The sequence below is a fragment of the Myotis lucifugus genome, unplaced genomic scaffold (assembly GCF_000147115.1).
Source record: "Myotis lucifugus unplaced genomic scaffold, Myoluc2.0 scaffold_3, whole genome shotgun sequence".
NCBI lineage: Eukaryota > Metazoa > Chordata > Mammalia > Chiroptera > Vespertilionidae > Myotis > Myotis lucifugus.
Window position 1 is genome coordinate 28296823 of NW_005871051.1, and position 14210 is coordinate 28311032.

The 14210-nt window shown below is 48.5% G+C and overlaps 2 protein-coding genes and 1 long non-coding RNA gene across 12 annotated transcripts in view; 2 read left to right on the forward strand and 1 right to left on the reverse strand.

Annotated features, from left to right (window-relative positions):
* ATG16L1 (autophagy related 16 like 1) overlaps positions 1–5251 on the forward strand; it is a 65563-nt gene extending 60312 nt beyond the window's left edge. For 6 of the 9 annotated variants that reach the window (XM_023762594.1, XM_023762603.1, XM_023762614.1 and 3 more), the window contains 4 exons: positions 505–528; positions 2027–2082; positions 4600–4615; positions 5014–5251. In XM_023762594.1, coding sequence (XP_023618362.1) covers positions 505–528; positions 2027–2082; positions 4600–4615; positions 5014–5122 — 205 coding nt within the window. In that variant the 3' untranslated portion in view covers positions 5123–5251. The remainder of the gene's footprint in view (positions 1–504; positions 529–2026; positions 2083–4599; positions 4616–5013) is intronic. The other 3 variants (XM_023762606.1, XM_023762599.1, XM_023762609.1) reach the window with 3 other exon arrangements.
* Positions 3612–12605, reverse strand: LOC111827954. Of its 2 annotated transcripts, none has more exons than XR_002831700.1 (3): positions 11678–12605; positions 10480–10713; positions 3612–3979 (listed from the first exon to the last, which is right to left on the reverse strand). It is a non-coding gene; the product is annotated as an uncharacterized LOC111827954 (long non-coding RNA). The 2 variants fall into 2 exon arrangements; XR_002831702.1 differs by lacking the exon at positions 11678–12605 and adding an exon at positions 10825–10954.
* DGKD (diacylglycerol kinase delta) overlaps positions 11092–14210 on the forward strand; it is a 111726-nt gene continuing 108607 nt past the window's right edge. The window contains exon 1 of the mRNA XM_006082665.3: positions 11092–11259. Coding sequence (XP_006082727.1) covers positions 11104–11259 — 156 coding nt within the window. The 5' untranslated portion in view covers positions 11092–11103. The remainder of the gene's footprint in view (positions 11260–14210) is intronic.

The following is a 14210-nucleotide window of genomic DNA, read 5'->3' on the forward strand; positions in this document are numbered from 1 at the left end:
AACCTATATGAGCCTTGGTTAGTTCAACCATCAAAGACAAGTCCAGGCATAGATTCCGTAATTCTGAGTAGATAAAGAGTTGCCCAAATTTTGGTTGGGACAACAAAGTAGAACATAGGTTGATTTTACAAATTTTGTTAACAGTGTTTGTGTTCGTTGTGTGTTTTTCAAGATGTACAGTGTTTTCTTTCATTTTCACAGAGAGGATGTAAAGCAGAGTAGAGTTTCTCTTACAATAATCTTTGTGGCCAAGAGAGAAATTCTGATCTGTGGTTTACTCTTAAACAGTAGGGCTTGAACCTAAGTGCCTCCTCATTTGAACTAATCCACTTGAGAAATCACAGATGGAGAGGAATAGTGGAGTTGAATATTCAGGGACACAAAGGTCCTAAAAGTTGTGAGTGAAGGACAGGACTGGGACACGTCCCTCCTCTAAGTAATGGGAAATGAGGCCATGCTACATGGCGGGCAGTCACCACAGCCCTGTCTGCTTTTGTTTCCTAGCTTTCTGGGAGAGTTCACCTCCAGGTAAGCCTTGTCACCTTCCTTCTCGCTTGATTCCAGGGTATCAAAGGAACAAACCTGGGGTTCAAAACAGTCACAGTGGAGCCTGGTTTCCTGGCAGCTGTGCTCAGAGCCATTATGAAACCATGCCCTCTGCCTTTTGGGTGCATCATGCAAAACTTGGCCGAGAGCTGGGGATGTTTCTTTGAGACCACAGCTGAGCCTACACCTGGGCAAGGACACAAACACACACACTCAGGAAACCGGCACACTCCATGCAGCTGCCTTGGTGTGGCTGTGTGTTTGATAAAATGTACATAACACGAGGTTTACCATTTTAACCCCTTGAAAGTGTACGATTCAGTGGTGTCGGTTGTGTTTACAGTTGTTGTGTGATTGTCACCGCCACTGAGCTCCTGTACATTTTTACCATCCCAAGAGAAAACCTATATTCTCTCCCATTTGCCCCTCTCCCTGGTCCCTGGCAACCTCTAATCTGCTTTCTATTTCCAAAAGTTTGCCTATTCTGGACATTTCCTGTACACAGAATGAGACAATATTTGTCCATTGGTATCTGGCTTCTTTCGCCCAGCATAGTGTTTTCAAGATTCATCATGTTGTAGCGTGTGTCAGTGCTTCATTCCTTGTATGGCCAAGTAATATTCCATTGTATGGATATGCCACATTTTGTGGTCCTTTCATCTTTTGTGGACATTTGGGTTGTTTCCACCTTTTGGCTATTGCGAATAGTGACAGCTGCCTTTCATACCATGCGCAAAGAGGCAGTCTCACATGTTGGAGACAGGCACTGAACTTACATACTCCTTCACCCCGACTCTTACCATCTCCTTCCCTCACAAACCAGGGTATGCATCTTCTTCTAGACCCCATCTGTATGTGTGTACTGGGGTGTGGTGACAACGGCCTTGTAAACATGTGCTTTGACCAAAGTGGTAACTGTGGGGCGGGAGGTAGTGGGTCCTAGGTGAAGCACACGCTCTCACACACACAGACTTACACACACCCTTGCCATTCTCCCTTTGTCTAGATTTTCCTTCTGCTTTCCTTCCTGACTCCTTTCCTTCCTTCTTTTTATATAAATTCCAATCTGCCCCAAAGCCCTTTAGCCTCTGGAATTTGGTGATCTCTGGTCATCTTTATTCTGCTCTCTATTCAAGAGACTGTGTCCCTGGTCCCCAACCCACCAGCCTTACATAGAAGATGTAACACATACAAATTGTGTACATTTTTGCAAAGGATATTTTTCAAAACTATTCTCCCTCCACCTGTCCTCCACCACAATATGGTGTCACTGAAACTAATAACCAGGAGGAAAGGAACCTGAAAATCCTAGACGCCTCGGCCACGAGTATGTGAAGTTTCTGGACCACCTGCCAGGGAATACATTTAAAATTCCTACTTGATCACTTCTTGACATCTGGTTTGTTTTGCTCTGAATCTCACTGGATCCTGTGCAATTTATAATTGTGTGTGTAAGAACAATCTGCTTTCTTTTTTGTAGTGAAGTGGCCACTGAAGTGCCGTTCCGCCTCATGCACCCGCAGCCCGAGGACCCAGGTCAGTCTGCAGCGCCCTGACTTTCTCTGTCATTCACAACTTTCAGATTGATTACAAATTCACTGCTAGTCTTTCCTGACCACACCTGTGAGCATGGGCGGGCATGGCCATGTCATCCTCAAGGTGCCCGGCCCCAGGAAGGCGTGCTCACATGCTCAGTCCTGAGCCAGGTGCTTGTCCACCCTCCGTGAGCTTGTCCGAGCCTCCCTGGGCTCAGACATGGGCAATCTTGTTAGGTTTTGTCAGGAATGATTTAAAAGCATAGGTTCTCCTGTTGAACAGACCTAGGTTTAGATGTAAAGAAAGTTTAAGGTGAAAAATAATTTTGAGAGCCTGAAGCTTTTGCATTTCATTTGGAAACATTAGCAGGCCTTTGGAAGATGAGTGTTTTTGACAGTGGAGATTGTGATGAGAAGATAGAAAATACCAGGAAAGCGGGTCAGGCTGGGGTCCTGACACCGTGGCTCCTGTGAATGTAACTCTATTGGCTCTCGTACAGTTGTTAAAAGTAAATGAAGCAGTGCCTATACGACTCTGAATGTTCTAAAAACTGTTGGCCTGTACACATGAATGGTGAATTGTATGCTATGTGAATTGGATCTCAACAGAGCTCTCTTAAAAAAGATGGATGAAGCAGCAAAAATAATACAGGTGCCATCTGGGAAATTCTGAGAAAAATTCTCCACTGAGTGTTCAGTGGCTTAGTTGTCAGGACAGAGGAATGGGCCTCCCGAAAGGGAATCTCACAGTTACAGCAGTAAGGAACATTGGGAGTAAAAGTGGTGTAAGCAAGCAGGATTTCTTTTTTCCTTATACTTTATATCTAGCTTTTATGAAATGGATAATGAAATGACATCTGAACAGTAGAAGGGCCCCAGATTCATTTGGGTTTGTCTCAAAAATATTTTGTCTCCAAGCATCTTTTCCAAATAGTTTGGATTCAAATGCTCAGTGTGCTTTGCCAAAACCTTCCCCCGGGGGAAACATACAGTCTAGCCATGTTTATTTTATTCACTTATGCTTGTGTCATTAAAATACTATTTTGAACTATGTGAGATTGAGATGCATTCTGGTCTCTTTCAAGGACATTTTCAAAGGCTATTTTAAAACTGTGGCCTGAGGAGATGTCACAGTTTATGTGAAATTGTTTTCTGCAGCTGTGAACAGGCGTTATGGCTGAGCTGGGGGGAAGTGGCATTATTCCTTTTCTGGGTATGACATTTCCATGTTCCAGTCATTCTGGTCCTTCCATCGAACATATCACACATCTGGACTCACCAATGATCTTTTTTTATACTATGAGATTTCAGGGAAAAAGGACAAGTCACCCTATGGCCTTGAAATTCTGATTTCCAGAGATTTATGAGTCACTCAGTTTTATTCATGGATGCATGCTCACGTCTCACCTGCCTAGGTCCCTGCTTCCTGGCCTGGATGACAGACTCCAAGCAGAGGAAGCATTAGGTTGCGGCTGGGAAACTCTGCCAGGGCCAGGGGCCAAGTAATTTGCATGTAGTAAGTGCTGTAGAAATGCTACCAAGCTTTTATTGTCCCCTGTCAAGAGCATCCACGGGAACGCAGGGTGTTGATTGGATTCTCTTCTGGGCTGATGGTCCCACTTAGTATAATTTTATGCTCAGCACTGAGGGGGTCCTGGAGGCTTCTTGCCCAGGGGATGTTTTGATGAGTCAGCCTCTCCGTAGGCTTCCTGTGGTTAGCAGCCCACACAGACACTTCCCTCTCAGGGCTGGCTTCCAGGTGGGCACGAGGCACAAGAGCAGTGGCTTGCCATCAGCACGGGGCTCCCGAGAAACCATCTGGAGTTGTTTAGCATCACTTCGCTCTTCCTGGCTCACCACTGAGGGTTGCACCAGTACTTTACTAGGGAGGCAGAAAGCTAAAAAAGAACAAAAAAACACCCCAAATGAATAGCAATTAACTGGGGCTGCAAAACATACATGAGAATATAATCCAACAAAATGAAGATCAATATGCTAACAGAGAAATGGAGAGGGGCCAGAAGTAGTTCTCAAGGTCTAATGCCCACCCCAACCGCTGGGGATGCTGGGTAAGCATGAGGCCTAGGAGTCACCGCTCAAGAGCTGAACGTGTGGATGGTTTGAAGTGGGTAGGCTTGGATCCTGACAGCATCTGGGGACTCTGATCTGGAATGGTCCTAGGACACGTAGGGAGAGACGCTTTCAAAGAGAAGTGTGACATCAGAGAGAGTGAGGCCAACCAAGGACAGGGTTCTGGAGGTGAGATTGTGGCTTGGCCCCCTTGAGCAGGTGAGGGTTGTGGCACTTTAAAAAGAAGCGATGGCTAAAAATGCAGGGAGAAGGCTCTCTGAGCAGGAAAAGGCAAAGAAGAAGGAATTACATGCCATTATCATGAAATGTATGTATCTAGACCTTTTATTCCCCCAACTATAAATCACTAAACAAGGAAGACATTTTCCAGGTGCAGCCATTATACAGAATTTATGCTAATCTCTCTCTTTTTCATTCCATGCCGCAGCTATGGCAAAGGAAAGGTGAGCCACTGCCTTTTGTTGCCCTGTGTTCTGTGACTTTCTCATCTGGCACAACCACTTTTAGGGTCATTTTGTACACACCTCATGCTCTTGACACAGGTTTGGACCCTGGTTTTCCTTTTGTTTCCTAGTACTAAGACACACAAACAAACACATGCACACACATGACACATGCATGCACGGATATAGTGGGTGTGTAGTCTGCTCTTGGGTTTTCACTCTTTTTTTGCCCGTTAAAGAGATTTTCCATGAACAACTATGAGAAGGGTGGGGTCCTGTGTTCATCATGCAGGAAACTCTCCATCGCTTCCTTTGTTGCAAAAAGATCTGTTTTGCTCGAGATTTCGTTGTAAGCCTCATAGTGTGCCATGATCAAAATGTTCTTTGTTTAATTTTAGTTTTCAGGATGAAAATTTGGTTTTTGAGGATTTTGCTCGTCAAAATCTGAAAGACTCAGGAGATCCTGAGGAAGGGAAGAAAGACCAGGAGACAGCTGCGGATGAGTGAAGAGGTGACTGAGGACCGGAAATGGGATATTAGCAGTCCATGAGCAAAGCTCCACAGTTAGCCCTTTAGTTATGCTAAATACCAAAGTGTGAGTCTCTTCACAGAAATAAAGTTTGTCTGTTCTGTTGGGTCCTGAGTCAGGCTGGCTTGCTGGGGAGGCTGAGTGACGTCACCAACAGAAGCTGCAGCCTTTAGGGTACCTGAGTCTGGGATGGGGAGGGCAGCATCTAAAAAAGAAGCCAACCTTCCCTGCAGCGGCTCAGCTCTGGCTCTTCAAGGTGAGAAGGCAGCTGAAATGGATATGCTCACCTGTGGGGCCCAGTGTGTCCTGGGCTTTCTCCTAGGGTCCTGTGTAAGCCATTTCCCTGGAAATATATAGGGGAGGGGCAGTGTTTCTGATCACATTGACCAATTCTAGCTCCAGGACCACAAAAGAACCTCCTGAGATCAACTGGACAGAGGACAAATGTGGGCCAAACACACTTCACTGATTCAACTCTGGGGGCCAAGTCCCTGTTTGAGCTCAGGGTTGTTGGCTAAGTTTCTATTGAATGCAAGCAATAAACTCAGGTTTGGCTGGTTTAAGGTGGGAAAGGAATGCATTGAAGGACCTTGGAGTGGCTCAGAGAACTGAATTAAAGGAAGAACCTGAGCTGCCATTTCTGGGTTGCGCAGAAATTGGAGAGGCTCCAGGGGTCCCGCCATTTACCCAGAGCTGTGGCTCAGCACCAGAAGCTCCTGGTCTCAGTCAGGTGGATCAGTGCCCTGTGGCCCACTACGGCAGAGCCAACCCTAAGACCGTGTTGCCCTAGAAGAGGGGATTCATTGCAAGCCTGACAGGTTTCTTGGTTAGAGTATCTTCATGGAGATCCGGCTTAGAAGGGGTGGGGCAGAGAGATTGCTTTGTGTCAGGGAAAAAGGAGGAGCTGCAGGGGGAGGAGGGAAAACCAAGGTGATGCCAGGGCCCTGTCCTTCATGGAGTCCCCTCCTGGCCTGTGGTACCCAGCCTGGGGGCCTGCTAATGATGCAGAGAGAGCTCTCTTGGTGGCCTGGAGGGACTTGAGGGATGGGTAGCTCTAGTCCACGCTCCAAGGAGCAGGATAAAAGGGGTTTAGAGAGTTCTGCACAGTTGAACCCATTCACAGGAGGTTGGAAGGTGAATGGGAGGGGGTCGAGTAAGGAGTGACACTTGGGGTCAGGTCTCCAGCACCAAGAGCAGTGGCAGAGGGCTGGATAGCAGTGTGGGGTCCATGCACACGAAGGTGCCCAGAGCTGGGGTGGTTCTGCCAGATGCCAGGCTGGTCTGTGTCTTGGGGACTGGGATTTAGACCAGAGGCTCCACCTGGGACTTTGGACAGGAGTCCACATACACAAAGCGAGGTTTTAACTCTTGTGTTGAGTTTGAGGCACTCATATTGACAGGGATGAATATTCATTCATTTCTAGAGGAATAATAATAATAATAATGATAACAGGAAGAAGATTGGGGCTTTGGCCTGTGGGTTTGCAAGGTCAGACACAGTTTCTTCTTCCTTATTTCTCCCATGCTAAGAGGACACAGCATGTGACCCCCTCCAGCCCGGGCCTCTCTCCCCGTATACTCAGGAAAGGGATGATCAGGGTGGCAGACTCCTCTGGGGATCTGAGCCCTTCCCCTGCTGCCACCCCTCCCCCAAAGCCCAGAAGCCATCGTGGTTGGCTCACACCGAGATCTTGGGTAAGCCAGGGACCTGGGATTCTTCCCTGGAGTGCCTGCTGAGAGAACCAGCTTGCTGGTTCCTGCATTGCTTGACCCCAGGACATCCTAAGTCAGGGTGGATGTTGTTAGGCCTGACCTTTGCAACTGTGTGGGTGGGAGAGATGGAGAGAAGAGTGAGCAGGCCAGTTCCTGGAGACCAGAGGTCAGAACAGTCCTTGCCCTCCAGGTTATTCTGGTACCAAAATGGCTGACTTTCGGATTTCCAGGTGCTGGTTAGTTTATGGCCTGCAGTTGGCCACTGGGGAGGGTGTGGGGGTGGGAGCAGGAAGTGAATGGCTGGCCAGCCCAAAAGGGATGTGGAACTTGGCTGGGCCTGCACACGCATGGCGTTGTGTCTGCTGGCGTACTCCCTGCTGTCAGGAGACAGGATGTCCGTGTGTAGGTCGGATGTGTGACCCAGGGTTTTCCAGGTGAGCGCAGTGCAAGAAACAGGGTACAAAGGAGTTGAGGGTGCTGCATGGAGCAAGTGGTGGTTGGGAACTTGGGACAATGTTCTGCAACCACAACCAAAGGGCTAGAGAAGTAGGGATCCCTGCTGTGTATTGAGCACCTACCTCGTGCTGGCCATTTCCCATATTACATCTAATCATTCCACAAATGCTTGCAAATTGGTACTGTCATTCCATTTGTTGGATGAGGAAATTGCAGTTCAGAGAGATCGTGTACCTTACCCAAGGTCATACAGCTAGTGAGAGTCAGAGTCAAGATTTGAACTCTGGATTCCCTGACTCTATAACCAGACCTTCGTTCACCTTCTGATGCTGAAGTGGATGAGAGTTTGGAGGGTCAGAGGGGGAGATTAGCATTTGTGACTTTACAATGGCTGCCCTTAAGTTCTTTTCTTAAATTGAAAATTTTATTTATTGAGATAATTGTAGATTACATGTAGTTATCTGTCCCCCAAGGGGTAACATTCTGCAGAACGATAGTACCTATCCCAACCAGGATATTGACATTGGTACAATCCACCCATCTTACTCAGATTTCCCCAGTTTGACTTATACGTGTGTGTGTGTGTGTGTGTGTGTGTGTGTGTGTGTGTGTGTATTTAGTTCACTACCATTTTATCACATGTGCAGTTAATTTCTTTTTAGAGTGTCTGTTTTCCTACTCCTTCAACATGTTTCATCACTTCCCTCCCAATCTATTGTCACATCCCTAATGGTTTAGTTTACTGAATCTTGTGGGTGGGATAGATGGGGAGTTGGACACATTTGGAAATGTATGGGGGTGGTTCAGGTTGCCACCATGCCTGGGGGCCAGGGAAACTGTATACCACACCCAGTGAATAAATGTCCCGCTCCACATGTCAATCATAACCCTAGTTCAGGGGAGAATGAGACCATCCCCCTGTTTTCAAGTGCATTGTTTTTCTCCTCTAACGGGAAGCGGTTCTTTTTGACAGGAGGTGTGCTTCTACATTGACAGGTCGAGAAGAAAGATTAGGTTGGATGTGAAGTGTGTTATTACTGCCACCTTGATATGCCCTTAAGGTGGGGTAAACATAGGGAGCAGCATGTTGTCAGAGATGATTCACAGCATGACTCAGACCATAAAGCGGCACTGGGGAGAATGTGCCCTTACAGGCCTGCCACTCTGGGGAGATCTCCAAGGGAACAGCCATTACAGTGAACATAAAGGCTTCTTTGCTCATCGGGGAAACATCCTTATCAGCTTTTAAAGATTACACATTTTATTTTCAAATAGTTTTAGATTTCCAGAACAGTTGACAAATAGTACAAAACATACCGTTTTCCCTATTATTAACATTAGGAGGCTATGTTGGCCACACTTAATGATTCAACACGGACATTTTACTATTAAACTAAAGCCCATTCTTTACACAGATTTCCTTAGTTTTTTACCCAATGCCGTTTTTTCTGTTCCAGGATCCCGCATGACATTTAGTTGTCATATCTCCGTAGGTTTCTCTTGGCTGTGACAATTTCTAGTACTTTTTCATAATTGCAAATCTACTTCCATCCAGCCACAGTATCTACCTGCCAACTCTGACTTGCACTCACATTCATGCTCATGGCTTTTTCACCTCTAAAATGATGGTTTCTAGGGCCCAGATGTCCCCTGAGCTTCTGACATGTGCAGGCAACAGCACACCCAGGGACTGCAAACTCAGTTTGTTCAAAATCAAGTTCATCTCCTTCATCTCCTCTAGGGCTGCTCATGCTCAGTGGGGCTTCATCCCCTGGAGCATCACAAGTAGTCCTGCTCCCTCATCTCCTAATAAGAAGCAGTTGGTCCAGGTTATACGTCCTCTCTCACTCCTTTGGAGTGGTATCTAAGCCTCTAGAACAGTGGTTCTCAACCTGTGGGTTGTGACCCCTTTGGTGGTCGAACGACCCTTTCACAGGGGTCGCCTAAGACCATCCTGCATATCAGATATTTACATTACGATTCATAACAGTAGCAACATTACAGTTATGAAGTAGCAATGAAAATAATTTTATGGTTGGGTCACAACATGAGGAATTGTATTTAAAGGGCCAGAAGGTTGAGAACCACTGCTCTAGAATAAGACCATCGAGCTTATCTGTGGGGCTTGTGTGAAGACTAGACTTGCTGGTCAAGTGTTTGGCATGTCCCCGGTGGTCAGCACAAGGGCACTGTGTGCGACAACAGAAATGTTCTATATCTGTGCTGTCTATGTGGTAGCTTCTAAGCCACATGTGGCTACTGAGCACTTGAAATGTGGCTAGTATCACTGAGGAACTGAAAATTTAATTTTAATTAATTGAAATTGAAGTAGCCACCTGTAGTTAGTGATTATAGTATTGGGCATTGCAGCTCAGTATACCAGGGGCCCTTGGCTTGTCCCAGAGTGTTTCTGAATTAGACCCTTACATGCTCTGCCATGGATATGAGTCCATTCCCCTGGCCATGTCCCCATGCTGGATGCTACTCTGTGGCCTCTTGGGGTCTTCATTTGTTTTGCTCTAGAAAGCATTGCCAAGTGCAGTAGGGGCCAGAGAAGGCTGACAGGTGGGCAGGCCAGGGTCAGCTGAGTTTCCAGCAGTCCTTTGAAAGAGTATGGGGACACTTATTTGTGCAGTCCCCTAAAGATCTTCTCCTCTTGGATGGCACCACGCTCTTGTCAACTGGATGTCCCAAAGGGCAGCAGAAGCTCAACTGATTTTATCTCCAACTGCAGGCCCCCAAGTGAAGGGCTCCACCAACCTACCCTGCAGCTTAGCCCAGGGCCTCTGCTTCTGCCTACAGATCCCTCCCATCCTGAGTCCACTTCTCTATGTTGGCAGCCACTCCCAATAATCCAGGGTAGCTACCTGCCCTGATTACCTCAAAGCCTGATCACAAGTCCCAGTTTTGTGACCCAGCCCCTCCCAGCTTCCAGTTGCCCTCAGGACTCAGCAGAAAAGACTCACCCCATTATCAGGTTCACAAGAGTCTTGTCTGACCTGCCTGACCTAGGCTTATCTCCTCCTGTTATTTTCCTTCCGTTAGGCTACAGCTGCTTCTTCATTTTTTTTTTCTTATTTTTTTTGAAGACTTGTTCTTTCTTGTCTCCAGGCCTTTGCACAATCTGGTCTCTCTGCCTAGAGCACAGATCCTGGGGTTCTCTTACCATTAGTTAGAGATAACTCCTGCTGGCATTTCCCTTAAACATCATTTTCTCCAGGAGCTTTCTCAGATGGCGTCGTGTTCTGGCATCCCAGAGGTCCATCCAAGTAACTTCTTTCTCTCCTGCATTCATCCACTGCCCAACTGTTTATCGTGCAAGTAACTACAAAAACCAGACTCCGCTTTAGATGCTGGCGGCACAATGCAGGTCCGGGGTCTCCTTAAGGTCACTTACATTCTTTAAAAAAATTAAAATAAAAAAAAATATATTATTGTTGGTAATATTACAGATGTCTCCCCCTCCCCCTTTACCACCCTCCTCCCAGCCCCTACCCACCCGGTCACTTACATTCTTGAAGGGGAAGGTTAAAGATTAAGAAAAAGTGAGCATAGACACAAAAAACAAAACAAAACAGAAATTGTGTCCTAGGAAGACAAACAAACGCTAAGATCAGGGCCCCGGACATCAATGGTGGGGGTACGGTCCAAAGCACTGCTTGCAAGGGACACAGAGGGACAGAGCGGGAGGTCCGCCTAGGCCCGGCCCCGCCCCCCCAGGACAGGCCCCGCCCTCCAGGCCCCGCCCCCGCCCGCCCCCCAGCCGCCGTGCGCGCGCTGGCCGGGCAGCATGGCGGCGGCGGCGGGCGCCCCTTCGCCGGGTTCACTGCAGCAGCCTCCGCCGCCGCCGCCCGAGGAGTCGTCGGACAGCGAGCCCGAGGCGGAGCCCGGCTCTCCGCAGAAACTCATCCGCAAGGTGTCCACGTCGGGCCAGATCCGCCAGAAGGTGAGACGCGGCAGCGGCCCGGGAGCGCGCCCCTCACGCCGAGGCAGCCCCGTGAGGCCCGCAGCTCGGCCGGAGCGGCCGCCCAGGCCCGGCCCAGGGTCCAGCTGCCGGGGCGGAGCGCGCTCCGCGGGGTAACGGGCTGCGCTCCCGGGCTGAGCGCGCCTCCCGGCGGGGCGGCGGCGGCGACCCCGGGCCGGGGGCGCAGGTGGGCGCCGCGCGGGGCGGTGGGCTGGGAGGAAGCCCCGCGTCGCAAGGTCCGGGAGGAAACTGAGGCCTAGAGGCGGGGCCGGGGGGTCGAGCGCACCAGAAATGGGGGCGCTTGGCTGCGATGCAGGCGTGCACTCCCGGAGCCTGGGGTTCTGCCCATTTCTGATAACTGGTCAGCTCATTTCCCGTTGGCTGCTCTGCAGACACTCACCTGTGGTCTCCTTATAAATCCAGTGGATACCGGTGTGGAGGCTCGTCCCTTCACTCGGGTGCGTTTTCGTGCCCGAAAGGGAAGGGATGCCCGTTTGGTGACCGTCCCTCCCTCTCTCCTCGGGGAAGCGGAGACGGGGTTTTCCCCGGCTGTGCACCTGCTTGGCACCTAGATCTCCGTGGAGAACTCTAGACGCCAACTATTAGCTGCAGAAAGACGCGTTTCCTTTCTGCACGAGGAAAGTTGCACCCTTTGTTTTCCCATTGCGGTTCCCGTGGAAAACTGCTTACGGTTTTTGCTGTAGGTGAGCCCTCCCTGTTAGAATTCGTCTTCCTCAGGCAGGTGGCTGGACAGGTGGCCGGACAGGTGGCCGAGGGCAGGCCGGTCTGTGGGCAGCCTCGGCAGATCCAGCTGGCACCGACTTTCTCATCCTGCTGCAGTGCGCTTGTCCTCGGGCCAGTTAAGTTCAGCTGTTACTTTGACCGTGGGAGCCATTTCTCTCATTATCTTCTGCTGGCTTTTGATACCCGTGGTGGGTTAGTCCTTAGCCCCGACATGCTACGAAGCGGGTTCATTGTGATGTGCTCCAGTTATCCAGCAAATAGGTATTGAACATCTCTTCTGTTCCATGTGGAACAGTGATAACTCATGATAGCAAGTCTTCAGTGCTTGCTGTATGTGCCAGGCACTTTTCTTGGGTTAACTTTACAGCACGTGACGTGGGTTAGCTCATTTAGTACTGGTGATAGCTCGTGGAGTTGGGTGTTACCTATCATCCCCATCTTATGGAATTGGAAATCCAGGTAGAGAAGTTAAGGGACGTGCACAGGGTATCACAGGTAGTACGTGTGGACCTGGATGTGAGCCGTGGTCAGAATACCAAGGTGGAAGGCCGTTTCTCCACCCAGGGGTTCCCAGTCTGTAGGAAATGGACACCTGTGTACTTACTTGACTGTGTGGCATAGTAAGTGCTGTGGGAGCTCATAGGACTGAGAATCCAATTATCCTGGGAGGCAGGGATAGAGAGGTCCCCTTTACAACAGGATCTTGAGGGAAAGGATTTGCCAGGCTAAGTGGGAAGGGAGGGCTTTCCACAGAGTTTACTGTAGCTAAGGTTTAAGCACACCTGGGAATGGTCAGAAGGTGAATGCATCAGGTTGAGAGGAATTAGGAAGAGGAGATGGGAAAGGTAGATTTTGAAGGGCTAGCCTGGGCTTGGGTTTTTGGCCTTGGGCAAGAGTGAGTCCCAGAGGGTTATTCAGAGTATGGGAGTGACCAGATCAGATGTGTTTTTAGGAAGATCTCCAAGTGACCTTAATCGGTACTGATAGGAGTTGCTCTCTCCTGTTGATTGGTCCTCCAGCATGTTATGTTCCTAGTGTAGGGTAGATCATGTGATTTACAAGTGTGATTAAGATTTGATCTCTCAGAGATTCCAGTGTTTGACCAGAATTCTGTTCTTTGGAGATGGGTCTCCTCCTCCCCAAAACAACAACAACAAAACAATAGTAGCTGCTATACCAGCTGTTCTGATTGAGGAGTGATGGGGAGAGTGTTAAAAATACACTCTGAGGCCTTGACTTTCTGAATACAGTTACATCTGCTGTACAAATAGCTTAAGACTGATTTTTCTTTTTGGTAGTTAGTGATTGTCAGAATGTGGGAAATCTGAGGTTTACTGTGTGTGCAATAGCCCCTCCTCCCCCTTTTAAGCCAATAAGCTTAAAGAAAATTCTCTGCTGTATGTGGTGCATAAGAGAACTATTTAAAATGTATGGAGTATCATTCTGGGCCCAAAAAGGAAAACAGAATCCACTTTAAGTATTTAGAACAGAGGGAATTTAATGTAGGGCATGCTTGCATAGGTGATGAAGAATTGGGAATGCAGACAGTGGGCAGTGAGGCAACCCTGAGATGAGGCAACAAACAGGAAGCTACTGCTACCCCTAAGCTGGAGGACAAAGGGAGGAGGTGGCTTGGCTGACTCCAGGAGGTGGCATAGCTGACTCCCCAGAGGCTGGAACCACCCTAAGTTGTCTGGATGGGGCTGGAGCCTTGGGGAAGACACAGCTGCTGCCGGGGACTCACCCATCACCGTTCCTGCATGGGAAACTCAGCCTGCAAAGATCAACCCCTCCACCACTTGGAATACAGCAGATGAGGAATGGAACTGAGGACAAGCTGGCCCAGGACCAGAGCTGTATGTATGTCAAGTTTTGAAATATTAGTCCAGCAAGCTAGAGCTATCTTAATGGAAAAAGAAAAGGAAGTGTCTTAGGACAGTGCTTCTCAAATTTGAATGTGCAGCAGACACATCCCTTGGGGATCTTGTTGAAATGCAGAATCTGGCTGAGTAGGTCTGGGGTGGGGTCTGAGATTCTGCATTTCTAATCAGCTCCCAGGAGATGCTGCTGCTGCTGGTTCAGGGACCTTATGACATGTGTAAGGAGAGGCCTTACCAAACTCCAAATCTTTAGTTTATGAGTTTCTTTTAAGACTTCCCCAAGTCTTCAGCATACTGAAAATTTGATGT